Source organism: Brassica oleracea, chromosome C3 (genome assembly GCF_000695525.1).
Source record: "Brassica oleracea var. oleracea cultivar TO1000 chromosome C3, BOL, whole genome shotgun sequence".
Lineage (NCBI taxonomy): Eukaryota > Viridiplantae > Streptophyta > Magnoliopsida > Brassicales > Brassicaceae > Brassica > Brassica oleracea.
In genome coordinates, this window is record NC_027750.1 from 1,818,043 (window position 1) to 1,833,638 (window position 15,596).

Consider the following 15,596-nt stretch of genomic DNA (forward strand, 5'->3'; position numbering starts at 1 on the left):
AGGACTGAGTTGTACTCGTCTACTGATTTGTAGTCCAAGAACCTTATGTGTTTCCAGTCATATTGAGCCTTTGGAAGCAACACCGTTTTCTGGTGGTCATATCTTCGCTGTAAAGCGATCCAAAGGTCATATGGATTTTCCATGGTCATGTACTGAGTTTTCAAGTTCTCTTGGAGATGGTGGCGTATCATGTAGATAGCTCTATACTTGTCTTTGTCACTGGAATTGTTGTCTTTGGTGATTGTGTCACCAAGATCTTTTGATCGCAGATTGATCTTTGCATCAAGCGCCCATTCCAGGTAGTTGTCACCATTGCTTTTCAAAGCACTGAAATCAAGATTCGCAATCTTTGACATCTGAAAAATATTTGTAGTTTATCCCCATTAGTAAGAAAATAATCGGATCATTCACATACTCTTTTAGTCGGGTACAAGCAATGCAAGTAAATAACAATATATTTTTTTTTCAATGATCCAAACGATTTCATGTATATGCAGGAAGGTAAAGTTAAACATATACATCTAGGATAAAGTTAAATCTATTGCATGAAATCTGATCAGTTTTATCAATTTTCGACATGAAAGTAAACTAATCAGTGTGAATGATCTATTCTAATCAGATGATTTCATGTGACATGCATGAAGGTAAAGTTAAACCTATACAAAATCGAGATAAAGTAAAATCCATGCATGAAATCAGATTAGTATAAATTTTCAAAAAAAATGCAATCATTTCTTACTTTTATTTGTTTTCGATATTTATCAGATTAAATATAATGATTTGATAATGCTAGTATATCAGTAATAATCCGAAATTTAATTATTTTCAGATAAATACTAGCAATTCCTATTCCTAGTAGGATTAGGAAAAAAAAATCGATATTTTTCTGATAAATGCTGAAAATCCTTTTTTTTATTTAAGATAAAGATATAAGGTTTTTTAAAAAAATAGGAAGAATTAAAATATATAATATATGTTTTCAGTCAGATTTATCAAAAAAAAATCGGATTTATCTTTTAAAATTTCAGATTTATCTATAAGAAAAATCGGATTTATCTTAAAAATATTAAAAAAAATTCTTTCAAATTTGAGACAGGTTCTAGTCGATTTCAACATATCAGAGAAAGACTTTAAACATTCAAGAACAAGTTTCTAATGCAAGCAAACAATCAGATTAAGTTGATGCAGCAGTCGGATATGTAAAAAAAAATGGTGTAATTGTCAACCTAAAAGGTTCTAGCAATTAACTCACATTAGGAAGATTAAAAAAAAATCAAACAAGCTTAAACAGGGTGAAACAAAACGAGATTTAAGCTTTGAAAATAGATTAGGGTTTTAGATTTTATTCTGCAAAGACATACGGCTAGATGTAGCTGTATGTATGCGGCTGAGGGTTTAAATCCTTTTTGGTTTTGTTTTGAGTTTTCTGAAGATACCTGAACCTTTTGTGATGAGTTGAACGGTCTGTGAGGAGAGAGAGCTGCTGCTGGTTGTTGACAGAGAGAAAATGAGGCGACTGGAAGAGCTTTAGGAGTCGTCGAAAAATAGCAAGAGATCGTTTGGTTTCTGATTTATGGGTGGTGGATTTTTTGGAAGGGTTTAGAGACAAGGTCGTGCTGATAACGTGTTGTGAATGAAGAGGGAAACTTGTGTGTATTATTAGGTCGACCAACTGGTCTTTATATACATATGGTAATTACGGTCTAAGTACTGGATCGACATGAGATCGTACTTATCCTTAACTAGATAATGACTAGCAATACGTAAGATAAACACCAACTATAATGTAGATAAACACAAGAGTAGATAGGCGCCAGTATGATCCTGCGGATGGGCTTGGCCCGTCTTGCTACACGGACTGATAAATGGGTCGATCACTAAATGGTTTATAACACAGTGGAAAAAATTGGACAAATATTCATGTTGATAAGATTAATTTAATAATAAAAATGATAAAATCAAAGGAAGGTAAGGTTTAAAAGAAGAAAAAAGTATCGTAGTCTCCACGTTCCCAACTTCTACGTCGGATTTCTTCGTTTAGATGTTTTCCGGATGACCAATTCGAATAAATCAGGATATATTTTAGCAATTTGCAAAAGTCATACTCAGTACAATAAAATATATGGAGAAATTGGAGATTTTCCTTCTTCCGTCTTTTCTTTTTTACCTGTACCCATTCGAAGATCCACTTCATCATTCCATTAAAGGCCATATTACGATATGGAGAATATAGATTTGTGAATTAAAAGAAACTATATGATATCCTTGTATATCAAAGGAGAAGCACTGGCTTTAGTGCATTCACACCACCTTCGTCACGTGTCGCTTAGATAGACCTTCTCACAATTTGTTTTCTTATTTTCTTCAATTCTAAAACACACGAGATACGTTAAAACTTAAAACTAAAAAAATCAGTATCGTGTGAGATAAATTGGGAGGCGAGTCAATTGGCTTGAGGGTCGATGTCAAAGTTGTAGAACGTCGTATTTGGGAGGTGAACGTATCTAAGATGATGGATGTGAAGGGCAACGAACCGGAGCCCACGAACGCGATCTTGGTTGGGACTCGACCTCGACCTTGCTCAGTTTGAGGTAGTTAGTGTAGTAAGCAGGGGTAGAGATCTAAATGGTGAACTGGGTTGTTTTCAGGAGATTCCTAGACCGTAGAGTAGTGTTGCTCTGAATACCCTATAGCTTCACTACGTCGCTTGATGAGATTGGTTCTGATGTTTTGGACTTTTGGGCACAACTTTTCAACGTCGATATTTGTCTCCGTGGGCAAGCACGTGGACATGAGCTGTTGGAACAAATTGTCGACATTTTTGGAAAGTTTAAGGCTCTTGAGGTTGGAGATTTTGTTATTCAAGTCGAGAATCTGCTTCTCGAAATGAGTCTTTTGGCAAGCCATGTCGAGACTAAAAGGAGATTTGGGACTCTTCATGGTGATCACAGTAATATATATTCATCTTATGTGTGTCCATGTCGTGTGGATGACAAAAAAACAGTTATATGTTCCATTCTTTCAACGTCCATGTCTGTTTGGAATAACGTTTTTATTTATCAACCGGAATAACGTTTTCTTCATGATCTTTAATATGAGTATTACTTTTTTGTCTTTTCCATTTAATAGTTAATAATTTTTTAACAGCTTTGAGTCATTACCTAGCACATTTTTAATTATATGATAACACAACACCAAAGAAACTGCGTGTCTGTCAACTTTTCAGAGACTAGGTTAGCAATATAATATTGCAGATTAAAAATTTCTTACTTATTTCTTTAGTATCGTAACATTTATGCTTCTTAATTAGGTGGCTTCACTTTTGTAACCAACCTATAAGGTTGTTCTAAAGTCTTATTTGATCCTAACATGGCACAAATACAAAACTTCAAATCGAAGTAAGTATACAAAACTTCAAAAATTGCATATGTATTTATTGGTTAGCTCAAAACTAATTATAATTTATGCTAATTTCTATATTCTTGTGTTTGTATTCTGTCACAGGATTCCTATAGCAGGATAAGAATTCAGACTTGGAGAGTTGATCATGCTCGAAGTCTTTTTCGTTTGCTTAATGCCATATTTTTATTTTACCTAATAATGTTGTTTTGCCTTTCAGAATTTTGGTAGTTATCTATTTACTATATCAGTTTTATACTTATGCATCTTAATAAAATCGAGATTTTTGATTATAAGAATTCTTTTACAACATTCTTCATCTTAACCTCCAGCACTTTTGTGATGCCTCCAATCATTTTTTTTGTCCGAAAATTAAGTTCAAACTGAATAGACATCCTATGATACTTATATATCCTAAACCTTTACATATAAGTTGTGGTCAACTCTTAGACGTAAATTGAATTCGCATTTCCTCTTGTTTCTTATTGAAAACCTTGCTCTGCAACATCTTTCTCCGACCTTATTTCTGAGATTTTTTTTTCTGCTGGTAAAAGTTTTTAACCATCGGAACGGAGGCATAAGCTTTTTAACCCCAAACTTTTAGACGTAAATTTTTTTTAACCTCCTTTTTTCTATTCCAATCGGTTTGGTTATTCTTTTCCAAGCGGCTCTGTCTGATTAAACCGAAGCGAAGACAAAAGAAAATATTAAAAAAAACCCTCACATTATTCAAATTTTACAAAATAACCTCTAACTCATAAAAGAGAAACCAACCAAATCAAATTGACATCATTTCGTCCAAAATTCTAAATGCAAGATTAATTATCAAATATTATCTATTACTTTTTATTAGTGAAAAATTAAATGATTAAAAAAATAAAACCGATGGTCCATAATCTATATAACAATTATGAATGTTGTATATATATATTATGTTAGATTATATTATTTTTTGTTCAAACTGAATAGAAACCCTTTGATACTCATATATCCTAAACCTTTACACATAAGTTGTGGCCAATAGAAACCCTTTGATACTCATATATCCTAAACCTTTACACATAAGTTGTGGCCAATGAAAAGTCTAAAAAATCTAACCTAGAACCAAATTGATATCCACATTAAACACACTTAATAACGTCTTCTTATCTTATAAATAACCAAATTAATAATCTCATCTCGCGTAAGACACGGGTTATTTTAAGACTCAATAGAAAAGGTGTGCAGAACGTACTCCATGCAAACGTCACAAATATTTTTACCCGTACACAGCTTGCAGGTCAATGCTACATGTAACATGTTCATATCAAAATCAATCAGATATAAGCGAAAATTTCCATGTTATTTAAATGCAATTAAGTACGTTAGTATAGAATATGATCCTTAAATCAGTAACATTGGTGTATTTGAGTTTGGTTCACGTTAAGTATACATAGTTAATCATTAATTACTTATTGCTAGTTAGTTTTTAACTTTTTAAAAGACTGGTTCTTTTGGTTGTAACGGAGATACAGATGGAAAAGTTCCAGTAACATCTATGTCATCTAAGCGTTATAGCATAAAGAAGATGAGACTTAATTAAGGTGGAGTCACCGTGGAGCTGTGAAGGTCATGGTTTCACAAAAATCAAGTAGCTGGATGGGTTGAGAGTCTTGAGCCTAATGCCGGAGGAAGCAGACGTATCAATATTGTAGCCTGCTGATAACTTCGAAGATGTGAATGCTTTTCTCCTACGAAGTATCTAGTCAATACTTGAATCTGATATAAAAAAATTCCTACTTTTACTAGATACACAATTGAATTGAAAACCTCGCATGAGTTTCAAAGAGTCACATAGTTAGGAAATCTCTTTACCAAAGTTTACAGAACAGTAAATTTGTCTTCTACTTTTAATGTTTTCTTTTAAATATCACAAAAGGTTAGAAAATTAAAAATTCACTATGTGCCTCAAGGAAATAAAATAAAACCAAGACTTAAACCAACTTTCCTGTATAAAAACAAAAGGTTAAAAAATAATAATTCACTATGTGCGTTTTAAAGACGTGCAGTAAAATTAAAACGCTATAAAAAGAGCTAGTGGGGGCATTTTTCATCAGATCATTAATAGTCTGTCTTTCTGAAAGAGGAGGAGAAAGTGTATGGCGATGAAGAAGAACGCACTTTGGCTACTATGCGTCCTGGTGTTACCGGCGATAGCCTTGGGCAGGAATCCTGAGAAGAAGGCAACGGCTTCGTTCGGGAGGAAGGAAGATGACCTGGTAACCGGTTTGCCTGGCCAACCACCGGTTAACTTCAGACATTACGCCGGCTACGTGAATCTCGGGCCACGACAGAAGCAAAAGGCACTTTTCTACTGGTTCTTTGAAGCCCAACGAAACTCCTCAGGTCGTCCTCTTGTCCTCTGGCTCAACGGAGGTCAGTTTCTCTCTCACTCTCTTCTCTACATTAACAACATTTCTTTGACAAAAAAAAAAGATTATTTGACGTAGTTGATAATAAAAACTTGTAATGGTTTTTAATTGTGGATTTCAGTCATAAGACTCATAACAAGGTACAATTTGTATCATCCTTACACTATTTGAATTGATAAAATTTATCGTTGATAAAAAAAGAAGGTACAATTTGTTTTGTTTTAGCAAAAAGTGTATGTATATTGTTTATTTGGTTTACCTTAATACTATTTGTAAAACAGCTTTTAATACTCTATTGCCTCTTTAGGACACTGTTATAGTCAAAGTTTTATTAATGTGAAACTGAAAAAATGTTATATGTATATATTGTGGCCGTTGCAAACACATTAGAATCATAAATGATCTATTGTTGTTGCAATCAGTACATCGATAGTTGTTGAAAACTAGCAATCATGTTGCAATAATTTTACAGGTCTCAATAAACTATAAAATCAGCATTGTATTTTTTAAACTGGTTCATATCCGGTAAAACCTTTTAACTTACCGGAGACGTATGTACTTACAATGGTCTGGCTCTCTGACAATTATTTGGACTTATACCATTCAGTGCCTTTGTTTTCCCCACTCAACATTCAATGTGCAAAACTCCAAATCTTGTTTCTAGATTGTTTTGTCCTTATCTACTTTCTGTCCACATTCTTGGTAGTTGTTCATTAATTCAACGAATTTAGTACTGGATACTGTTTGTCCATAACACGGTTCACATTCCAATATTAATGATATTTAGGAACACGAGAAATATCTACCTCGTATATTTAAATGGTGATATAGATAAGATAAGATGCTCAATATTCAAATACATGGAGTATATAAATAGACTAAAAGTATTTAAAAAATTCAATTTTTACTACAAAAAACTTTTAAGTAGGCATGCAAGAATAGCGGCCTTAGCTTTTATATGAATGATTGCGTTGTTGTATTCATCTTTGGTATCCATCGACAGCAACCCGTGACAATATATCGACGTCTTTGTTCCAACCCGTGACAATAAATAATTAATTTGCATGTCTTTTAGTCAAATATATTTTTGTGAAACTTTTCGCCAAATTTCACAATAAAGTTTAAAAGTTACATTATGGTAACACTCTTAATTATACTAAGCAATTCAGTCACTAACTACAAATTAAAAGCATTTACAATATTAAAACTAAAATTATACTATATGCAGGACCTGGTTGTTCATCGATAGCCTATGGAGCTGCACAAGAACTAGGCCCTTTCCTTGTTCGCTCCAGCGGTAGCAACCTTACCTTCAATAAGTTCTCTTGGAACAAAGGTACTTGCATCGAATTAAATTACCATATTTATAATATGCATGATACTTGCATTTAAATATAATGAATACACGTATGTAAGTATACAGTATTAGAAGTGGGTTACATTTTTAAAAATATGTTAATTAAGCAGAGGCCAATATGTTGTTCTTGGAAGCACCGGTTGGGGTTGGGTTCTCGTATACCAATAACTCAATGGATCTTCATAAGCTTGGAGATCAAGTTAGTGCAGAGGATTCTCTTGCTTTCTTGATCAACTGGTTCATGAAATTTCCTGAGTACCGATCCAACGAGTTTTACATCGCCGGAGAGAGTTACGCCGGTAAGTGCTTAATCCGGTTTGTTATGAGTTTAATCTTTTTAATATTTTATTTTATCGAAATTGGGATCTGAAACCATTACATATAATATAATAAATTTAAACATATGAAATAAAGGAAAATAAATATAAAAAAAAACTGTTTTCTCCACACTGAAAATAATGAAGACAATCATTAGGTCCCTATATTTTTATCAGAGTTTTTTTTTTTGGATTAAGGTTCTCCAAAATCAATATGTATATGAAATTATATTCTTTTTCTTAATTAGGTCACTACGTTCCACAACTTGCGAATGCCATTTACGACAGGAACAAGAAGGTTACAAGAGGCTCGCACATCAATATCAAGGGTTTCATGGTATGTACTAATTAAGTAGTAAGGTCACTTGCGGACACAAGGGAAAAAAAACTTTTCTTGCAATATATAAGTAAAATAAAAGGTACTTATGGTTAGTTGACTGGTTTTTCAGATTGGTAACGCGGTGATCAATGAGGAAACAGACATGGCAGGACTAGTGGACTACGCATGGAGTCACGCTATAGTATCTGACGAGATCCACAGCAACATCCATGGCATGTGCCGTTTTGAGGAAGAGCAAACGAGCAACCAGACCGTAGAATGTACCGACAATTTCAAAGCTTTCATGGAAGCTTACGGCGATATCGATATATACAGCATCTATACTCCCGTTTGCCTCTCCTCTTATTCGTCGTCTTTTTCTCCAAGAAAACCTAAACTCATTGTGTCTCCTCGTCTCCTAACTTCACACGTACGTATATACATGTACTATGCAAATTTAGTAATAAGATTTAGGGATAATATATAATGTAGCGTAACGATCATCTTTCATTTTATTTCCTTCTCAAACTTGATTAGTTTCAATGTTTTCGAATGGTCAGGACTTGTGGGATAGCTTTCCGGCTGGGTATGATCCATGCACTGAAGGTTATGCCGAGAACTATTTTAATCGGAAAGATGTGCAGGTTGCACTTCATGCGAACGTTACAAACCTTCCTTATCCATACACTCCATGCAGGTTAGCCCTAGTTACGTTACGCAGAAACAATGGCTAGAAACTCCACTCGTTTTCACTTTAGACGCTATAAGTTATTTAGTATATTCAGTTACAAAAAAAGTTATTTAGTAAAACATTTTAGTAAAGATGGACAATCCGGTTTATAGTTTGACCACGTATCTAATGAACACAATTTATACGTATGTCCGTGTAACGTGTGTGTGTGTGTGTGTGTGTTTGATTCAGCGGGGTAATAAGGAGGTGGAACGATGCTCCTCCCACCGTGATTCCCATCATACAGAAGCTTTTGGCAGGCGGCCTCCGCATCTGGATCTATAGGTATATTATCTATACGTTTGATAAAAGATTAGCGTCTCGACGGGGGACTAGGCGTTTCTGCTTATGCCCTCTAGGTGTTTGCCTATACCTATTTTTAGAACACAACTTTTTTAATGTATAGAAATTCTACATGAAATTGAAGAAGAAACTATAACAACTATATATATACAATATACTTGGTTAATCACTCTACTTATTAATAAGTTTTATTGGTTTGATTTTGAATATAGTGGAGATACGGATGGGAGAGTTCCAGTAACATCTACACGTTATAGCATAAAGAAGATGAGACCTAAGGTGGAGTCACCATGGAGGTCATGGTTCCACAAGAGTCAAGTAGCTGGATGGGTTGAGACTTACGCCGGAGGATTAACATTTGCAACCGTGAGAGGAGCCGGTCATCAGGTTCCGGTCTTTGCTCCAGCCCAATCTCTTTCCTTGTTCTCTCACTTCCTTTCTTCCACCCCTTTGCCTTCAAAACGTTTCTGATCATTACCGCCACCAAGTTATATGGCAAGTTGTTATGTTTCGAAACTGTCGTTTGGTACACTTATGTACCCAATTACTACAATGAGTTTCGAATTATCAATAAAAAACATTGCGTTAGTTGGAATGAATTTTTATACATTTGTCTTCATATTTTGATAATTTTGGCGATTATATTAGGAATATAGTATTGACCTTTCTTTTTCTTTTTTTTTGAACACAAACTAGTATTGACCTTTCAGTGTGCAAAAAGTCTCTGTTTTTTTTTTTGTTCCTCTATAGATAAAAAGGTACAATTGCAAGAGAATTTAATCTAAATACAAACAATCAATACAACAAGCTTATCTTTCTCTCAAGATAATAAAAGTTACAACTAATTTAGGTGGAAGAAAAGTTGTCAATGACGTAGGAAACACTCCTAAACCCTAGACTCTGTCCATATCACAGCCATTCCTTTTTTTCTTTTTCTTCTTTGAATGCTTAGTTTCCGAAGAAGCCAGGACCAGCAAGAGAAAGCAGCTCCTGCCCAGCGTCTTTCCCCATCTTGACCATGTCTTCAAACACATACGGACCTTTTCTTGAGGTCTCAAGAACTGTCACAAAGATTAAACATATAAGAAATAAAATGATGTTTCTCCAATGAAAATGTATACTAACGTTTTCATACCTCGAGTACCGTCAGGGGAAGCAACCAACCCTCTGAAATAGCAGTTGCCTTCTTCGTCCTTGGCAGCGTATCCAGCGATAGGAGTACGGCATGAGCCATCCAGCGTCTCAAGAAACGCTCTCTCGCATGCAACCGCTAGCCTTGTCTCCTCGTGGTTCAGCGATGCTAAGTAACTCGCCTACATATGTAAGCATATCAGAGATGCAAATCCAAAAGTAAACATTCATCAGAGAGCTTTGACATTACCATTTTATCATCCTCCGTTCTGCAGGCGATTCCAATAGCTCCTTGAGCAACAGCAGGAAGCATTTCATCGAGAGACAAGACCGATGCGACATTCTCTGTCATACTCAACCTCTTGAGACCAGCTAATGCCAATAGAGTAGCGTGGACTTTTCCTCCTTGAAGCTTTGATAGTCTTGTCTGCACATTCCCTCTAAAGTTCTCTTCGACCTGCAGAGGCAATTAAAAGAAAGATAATGAAGTCATAAGAAACATCAGTCTCCTTCACTAAGTGAAAACTTACAGCTAATGAAGGATACTTGTGGAGTATCTGCGACTTTCTCCTGAGAGAAGCTGTTCCCACAACGCTTCCAGCCGGAAGCTCAGCTAACGAAGCTGCAGTCAGACAGATAAACGCATCTCTGACATCCTCACGCACTAAGTTGCAAGGTAGAATCGTTTTCTCGGGTAGATAAGTAGGGACATCCTTCATCGAATGCACAGCTATGTCGATGTGACCGTTTATTAACGCCTCGTCTATTTCTTTGGTGAAGAGACCTTTCCCACCGATGTCAGCAAGCGGCTGAGAGAGGATCTTGTCACCGGTTGTTTTGATTATCTCGATGTGGATGGCTCCTTCTGAAGTGAGCTCTGGGTGTTTCGCTTGGAGCTTGGCTTGTGTCTCATAGGCTTGAGCAAGTGCTAAAGGACTGTCCTACACAGTGAGAGAGATATAAGCAGAAACAACAAAGATGACAAATACACATCAGAGGCTAAACTAAGTTCACCAGTAATGCAACACTAATCACAATGCTAATCACATCAGAGCTAAACTCAGTCCACCAGTAATGCAATCCGAATCACAATACTAATCCACCACATTTCATCTCTAGCCAGAAAAATTACACTAAATCACCCAACCATCTACATGGTAAGAAGTGACATTGTCCACAGGAAAAAACGAAGACTCATCAAAGCTAAAATCAATTCACCACTAATGCAAAACTAATCACAAGACAAGATTTGGCTACTAGAAACACAGAAACGATGCGAGATTATCCAAGGAGAACCACAAGCACTACATTTCATCTCTAAACCATCAACATAAACAAGCCAAGTGATTGACATTTCCACTATATCTCACTCAAACCAAGGAAGCTGATCCAAACAGAGGGCTGATCAAAATCGAGTCTTTGAATCATAATTAAGGAAACCAAGGCAGACCCATTAGCAATCAAGCGGCCGTAGACTCAGAACAGACCATGGAACCACACTAGAAGTATAAAGGAGAGAACTTTGACCTTCCCCTTGTGCCAATTCTAAAAAAACAAAAAAACAAAGCAGAGATTGGCATAAGACGCCAAGTGATTGACACTGTCCACTTTAACTCACTCAACCCCAGGAAGCTGATCCAAAACAGAGGACTGATAAAAATCGAGACTTTGAATCAGCATTTAGGAAACCAAGGCTAACCCATTACCATTCAAGCATTCACAGATTCAGTGAACGACACGGGAAGCAATAAAGAGAGAAACTTTTACCTTCCCCTTGTGCCAATTCTGATGATAGCAGTTCGTGTCTTCTCTTCCACAGCAACACAAGCTCTAACAACGCCAAAAGAGCTCCGTTTCCGGCGACATTTATCCAGAGAAGGAGAAGTGATCCGAGGAAGCGAGAATCCGATAACGGAGACAGAGTTGACCGGGGAAGAGGGTTGACGACGCAAGAGAGAGACTTTGTGAGCTCGATGGAAAGAGGAAGTAGAGATATCCATTGGGTTCCGAAGAGCTCAGAGAAGTAAGATTTGGAATCGTTGGAGAGAGATTTAGAGGGAAAAGAGAGAAAGTGAGCTTCAAATGGAGAATTGATGACTCTTCTTCTGATCTCTACGAAGATTTTGGATAGGATAGTCAGATTTTGCCGATGTAATCGTCTACGGTAATCCATACCAGAGTTACGTGGTCTGATACATTTTTCACCGTCCATTTTTCAAATCTCGTTGACTCATACTTATTAGGCGCGCGAACGTTTAACTATCTCATGGGCCTAAGCCCAAATTACGGTTCTTTTATGAGTGTACGAGAGTGATTGGTTGGGCAGTGACTTTAACTTTCCTTTTTATTTGCAGACTTAAAAACCACCCATTGTACTTTTTTTTTTGTTTTTTTTTTGATAATCCAGAGGTTCCCCACTTACGTGGATCATTCTCCTGGATCCGGTTAGGCAGCGGTCCACTTCACCCAGGAGGGCTTTACCTGGGCTGGGGACAAAGCCCAACACCCAGTACCGCATTTGGTGACAGAATGGGCAGTTCGCCTCCGCCTGGCGTCGAACCCGTGAGCATGACAATTGGCTCACATGGTCCTTACCAAGTGAGCTACCCCATCCCGTCGTAGTTAATTCGCTAAATAATATAGTGTTCTAGTTTAACTAATATCCCAAGGCCGAAGCAGAGATAAAGCTGATGTAAACACCCATTGTACTTTATGTATTAGTTTTTAAAGTTACGACAAAAAAAATTAAAGCTACAAAAAACCACCCATCGTACTTTATATAGTTTTTAAAGTTACGACAAAAAAATTTAAAGCTACAGCTCAAAAAACAAAAAAAAATAATTAAAGCTACAAAAAACCACCCATCGTACTTTATATAGTTTTTAAAGTTACGACAAAAAAAATTAAAGCTACAGCTCAAAAAACAAAAAAAAATAGACGTAAAAATCTTATTTTCTGAAGCTCCATCTTTTTGTCTATATAAAACTAAAGTTACATCACTTAAAACTAAATAAAAAAATCCTACGGACTAAATTCTAAAGTAAATTTTCTATAGTTACATTCCAACCAATCATCATGGAGCATATTTTTCGGATCCGAAATTCCGAACTGGTACTGATCTGAAAATTGAGTTTCGGGTCGGATCCAGATATGATGAAATACCCGATTGGGTATATTTTCATTTATGTTTCGGGTACCGGATCGGATCAGGTATTATCCAAGATCCGAACAATTATCCGACATATCTGATTTTTGGTTCATAGACTCATTAAATAAAGGTAGGTTTTAGTTTGTTCAAGAATGATTTTATTCTCTTGTGAATTTATTCAAATCTATTTTTATTTAATTTCAGAATTCTGATATTTATTGATCTTTTCTCTTATAATTGATTAGAGTATTTGGATAAGTCGGGTAAAAAGCATCCATTTTGAATTTGTTCGGATAAAAACAGCTAAATCCAAACTGCAATCGATTTTTGTACGGTTATTTCAGATTTATCCGAAATTACCAAATCGAATCCGATCCAAGTTTAGTAAATATTAGATCGGTACCAATTTTTATATATCTGAAATATCCGGATCTGCCGATCCGAACCCGATCTTTTCCCACCGTCTGTTTATCAATCTCGTGGACTCATTCTTATTGGGCCTAACTAAAAAGCGTACAGCTAACACCATATTAGTCTGTGCTCGGTCGGGTCGGGTCGGGTCATAATAGTCTGTCATCGTCGTTAATAAAAGACTAGCTTTTGACCTGCGCGTCCGCGCGGATGTTTGTTAATGTTTTTAACTTTTAATAATGTCATAAACATAATTGTTTGTGTTCTTGTCATATATTCAATATTTTTGACTATTTGGTAAAGTAAAAATCAATATTATTATTTACAAAATATATTTCAACGAAACTCTCACTTTAATAGTTAGAATGGCTAATATTGTTTTTTACGCTTAATGAGTAATTATGTATATATATTACAATATAATTGTATATCTTAACTAATAAATAATTATAATAATCAATTAACCAAAAAATAAATGAAAAGCGTGAGTTAAAAGAAATATATAATTCATTAGTATCATAATGTATATCGTCCATACCCTTAAACAATAAATATTTAATATTTTAAAGATAATTGTTTATAAATTAATATATAAATTGGAAAAAATGAAAAACATATATATTTTTTAAAGGAGATAAGTTCTATATATACTACTAGGGCCGGTCCGCCCTACGGGCGGGATGATACTTTGAAAATTATGTAAATAGTTAGTAAATATTCAATATAATTGTTATATTTTAAAATATACATATTAGTTAAATTCAGTATATGTTATTGTATTTGAAGATTAAATATATCTCATGACGTATTGATAAGTACCATTTTTTTCATGGTGCCATCACATATATTTTAGTAATTTTCTGGAGCCGGATGAATCTAAAAATATTGTGAGGAAAAAGACGAACTTGTAATTATAGATTAAATAAATATTTATTTGTAAAATTTATTATTAGATCGGTTAATTATTGGAGTTAATTATTAATTGTGTAAACCGTAAATAATAATATTAAAGTATCATAGCTTGACATGTTGGACATCTTAAATTTGATATAAACTAATTAACGATGCATTGATGGTGAAAGATATGATTGCATGGTACTTTGTTGAATTCTTTTTGCTTACAATATTGTTAATGAATACAACGCATAGTTCATCTTCATTTTAGGTATGAGTGTCCTAATATATACATTTGAATTAATAATTACATAATATATCTGGATATTAGATGCACCTCTTAAGTTATTATATGATAAAAACTTCCATAACCACGATATAAGTACCCAATTAAGAGTAAAATATAAGCTTAAATTAACAATATATATAAAAATTAATATTTTAAATCCAATAAAGCATTTGACTGAAATAAATAATATATAACAATCAAATATTAGGGATTTTTATGTTTTTTCGTACTTAGTATATATTGTGTGTTAACAACTGCTCTGATAAATATTCTTTATTTGCGATATAGTATAAGTTGTAACTAGTTTTATATATTTTTCTGCGTGACTCGTATCTATCTGTAAGTTACATTGTATTTGTATAGATACAATTTATTAGTAATATTTGTGAAAATTACATTCAGTTAGGCCCATTTAACTATATGTACCATTCGATAAGTATATTCTTATTTCTTTTATTCGGTTTGGTTTTTAGAACTACTAATTATTACGTTTCGCTAACGTAATGTGAAATACATTGATTCATAATGTTTAATATCTGTAGTAAGTGAATTATAGCTATTGTAGCTGTTGTATGCATCCATTATAATTTAGTTTTTGGGGTCGTTTTGTTTAAATATATAATGTAATTTTTTTATTATTTTTATATATAATGTAGTGTTTTATGTCCTGGTGGAACATCGCATCGTACCGTGAGAACCTATATAAAGTATTTAATATTTCAGTTGGTTAATACATATTAATGGCTGCATGATAGTTCTCAAAATTAAGACAAAATAACAGATAGAAGCTTCAAGTGATGTATACAAACCAGCGACAATATTCATGCAAAAAATGCAAAAAACTAAAAAGAAACTGAACGTAATGAGACGTGACTGAAAGGGAAAAC

The 15,596-nt window shown here is 34.5% G+C and overlaps 2 protein-coding genes and 1 pseudogene across 2 annotated transcripts; 1 reads left to right on the forward strand and 2 right to left on the reverse strand.

The window, feature by feature from the left end:
* Nucleotides 1-2,327: 2,327 nt before the first annotated feature.
* LOC106334086 lies at nucleotides 2,328-2,908 on the reverse strand (annotated as a pseudogene).
* A 2,578-nt stretch (nucleotides 2,909-5,486) lies between these two features.
* LOC106328322 (serine carboxypeptidase-like 35) lies at nucleotides 5,487-9,435 on the forward strand. The gene is made up of 8 exons (XM_013766747.1): nucleotides 5,487-5,814; nucleotides 7,039-7,146; nucleotides 7,278-7,466; nucleotides 7,733-7,821; nucleotides 7,934-8,233; nucleotides 8,364-8,500; nucleotides 8,726-8,818; nucleotides 9,049-9,435. Exons 1-8 carry the CDS (start codon nucleotides 5,538-5,540, stop codon nucleotides 9,305-9,307), a joined length of 1,452 nt encoding a protein of 483 aa, XP_013622201.1. The 5' UTR covers nucleotides 5,487-5,537; the 3' UTR covers nucleotides 9,308-9,435.
* Nucleotides 9,436-9,557: 122 nt separating this feature from the next.
* LOC106328867 (porphobilinogen deaminase, chloroplastic-like) lies at nucleotides 9,558-12,099 on the reverse strand. The gene is made up of 5 exons (XM_013767398.1): nucleotides 11,735-12,099; nucleotides 10,498-10,903; nucleotides 10,218-10,424; nucleotides 9,972-10,149; nucleotides 9,558-9,897 (listed from the first exon to the last, which is right to left on the reverse strand). The coding sequence occupies exons 1-5, from the start codon at nucleotides 11,965-11,967 to the stop codon at nucleotides 9,785-9,787; spliced, it is 1,137 nt and encodes a 378-aa protein (XP_013622852.1). The 5' UTR covers nucleotides 11,968-12,099; the 3' UTR covers nucleotides 9,558-9,784.
* Between the last annotated feature and the right edge of the window lie 3,497 nt (nucleotides 12,100-15,596).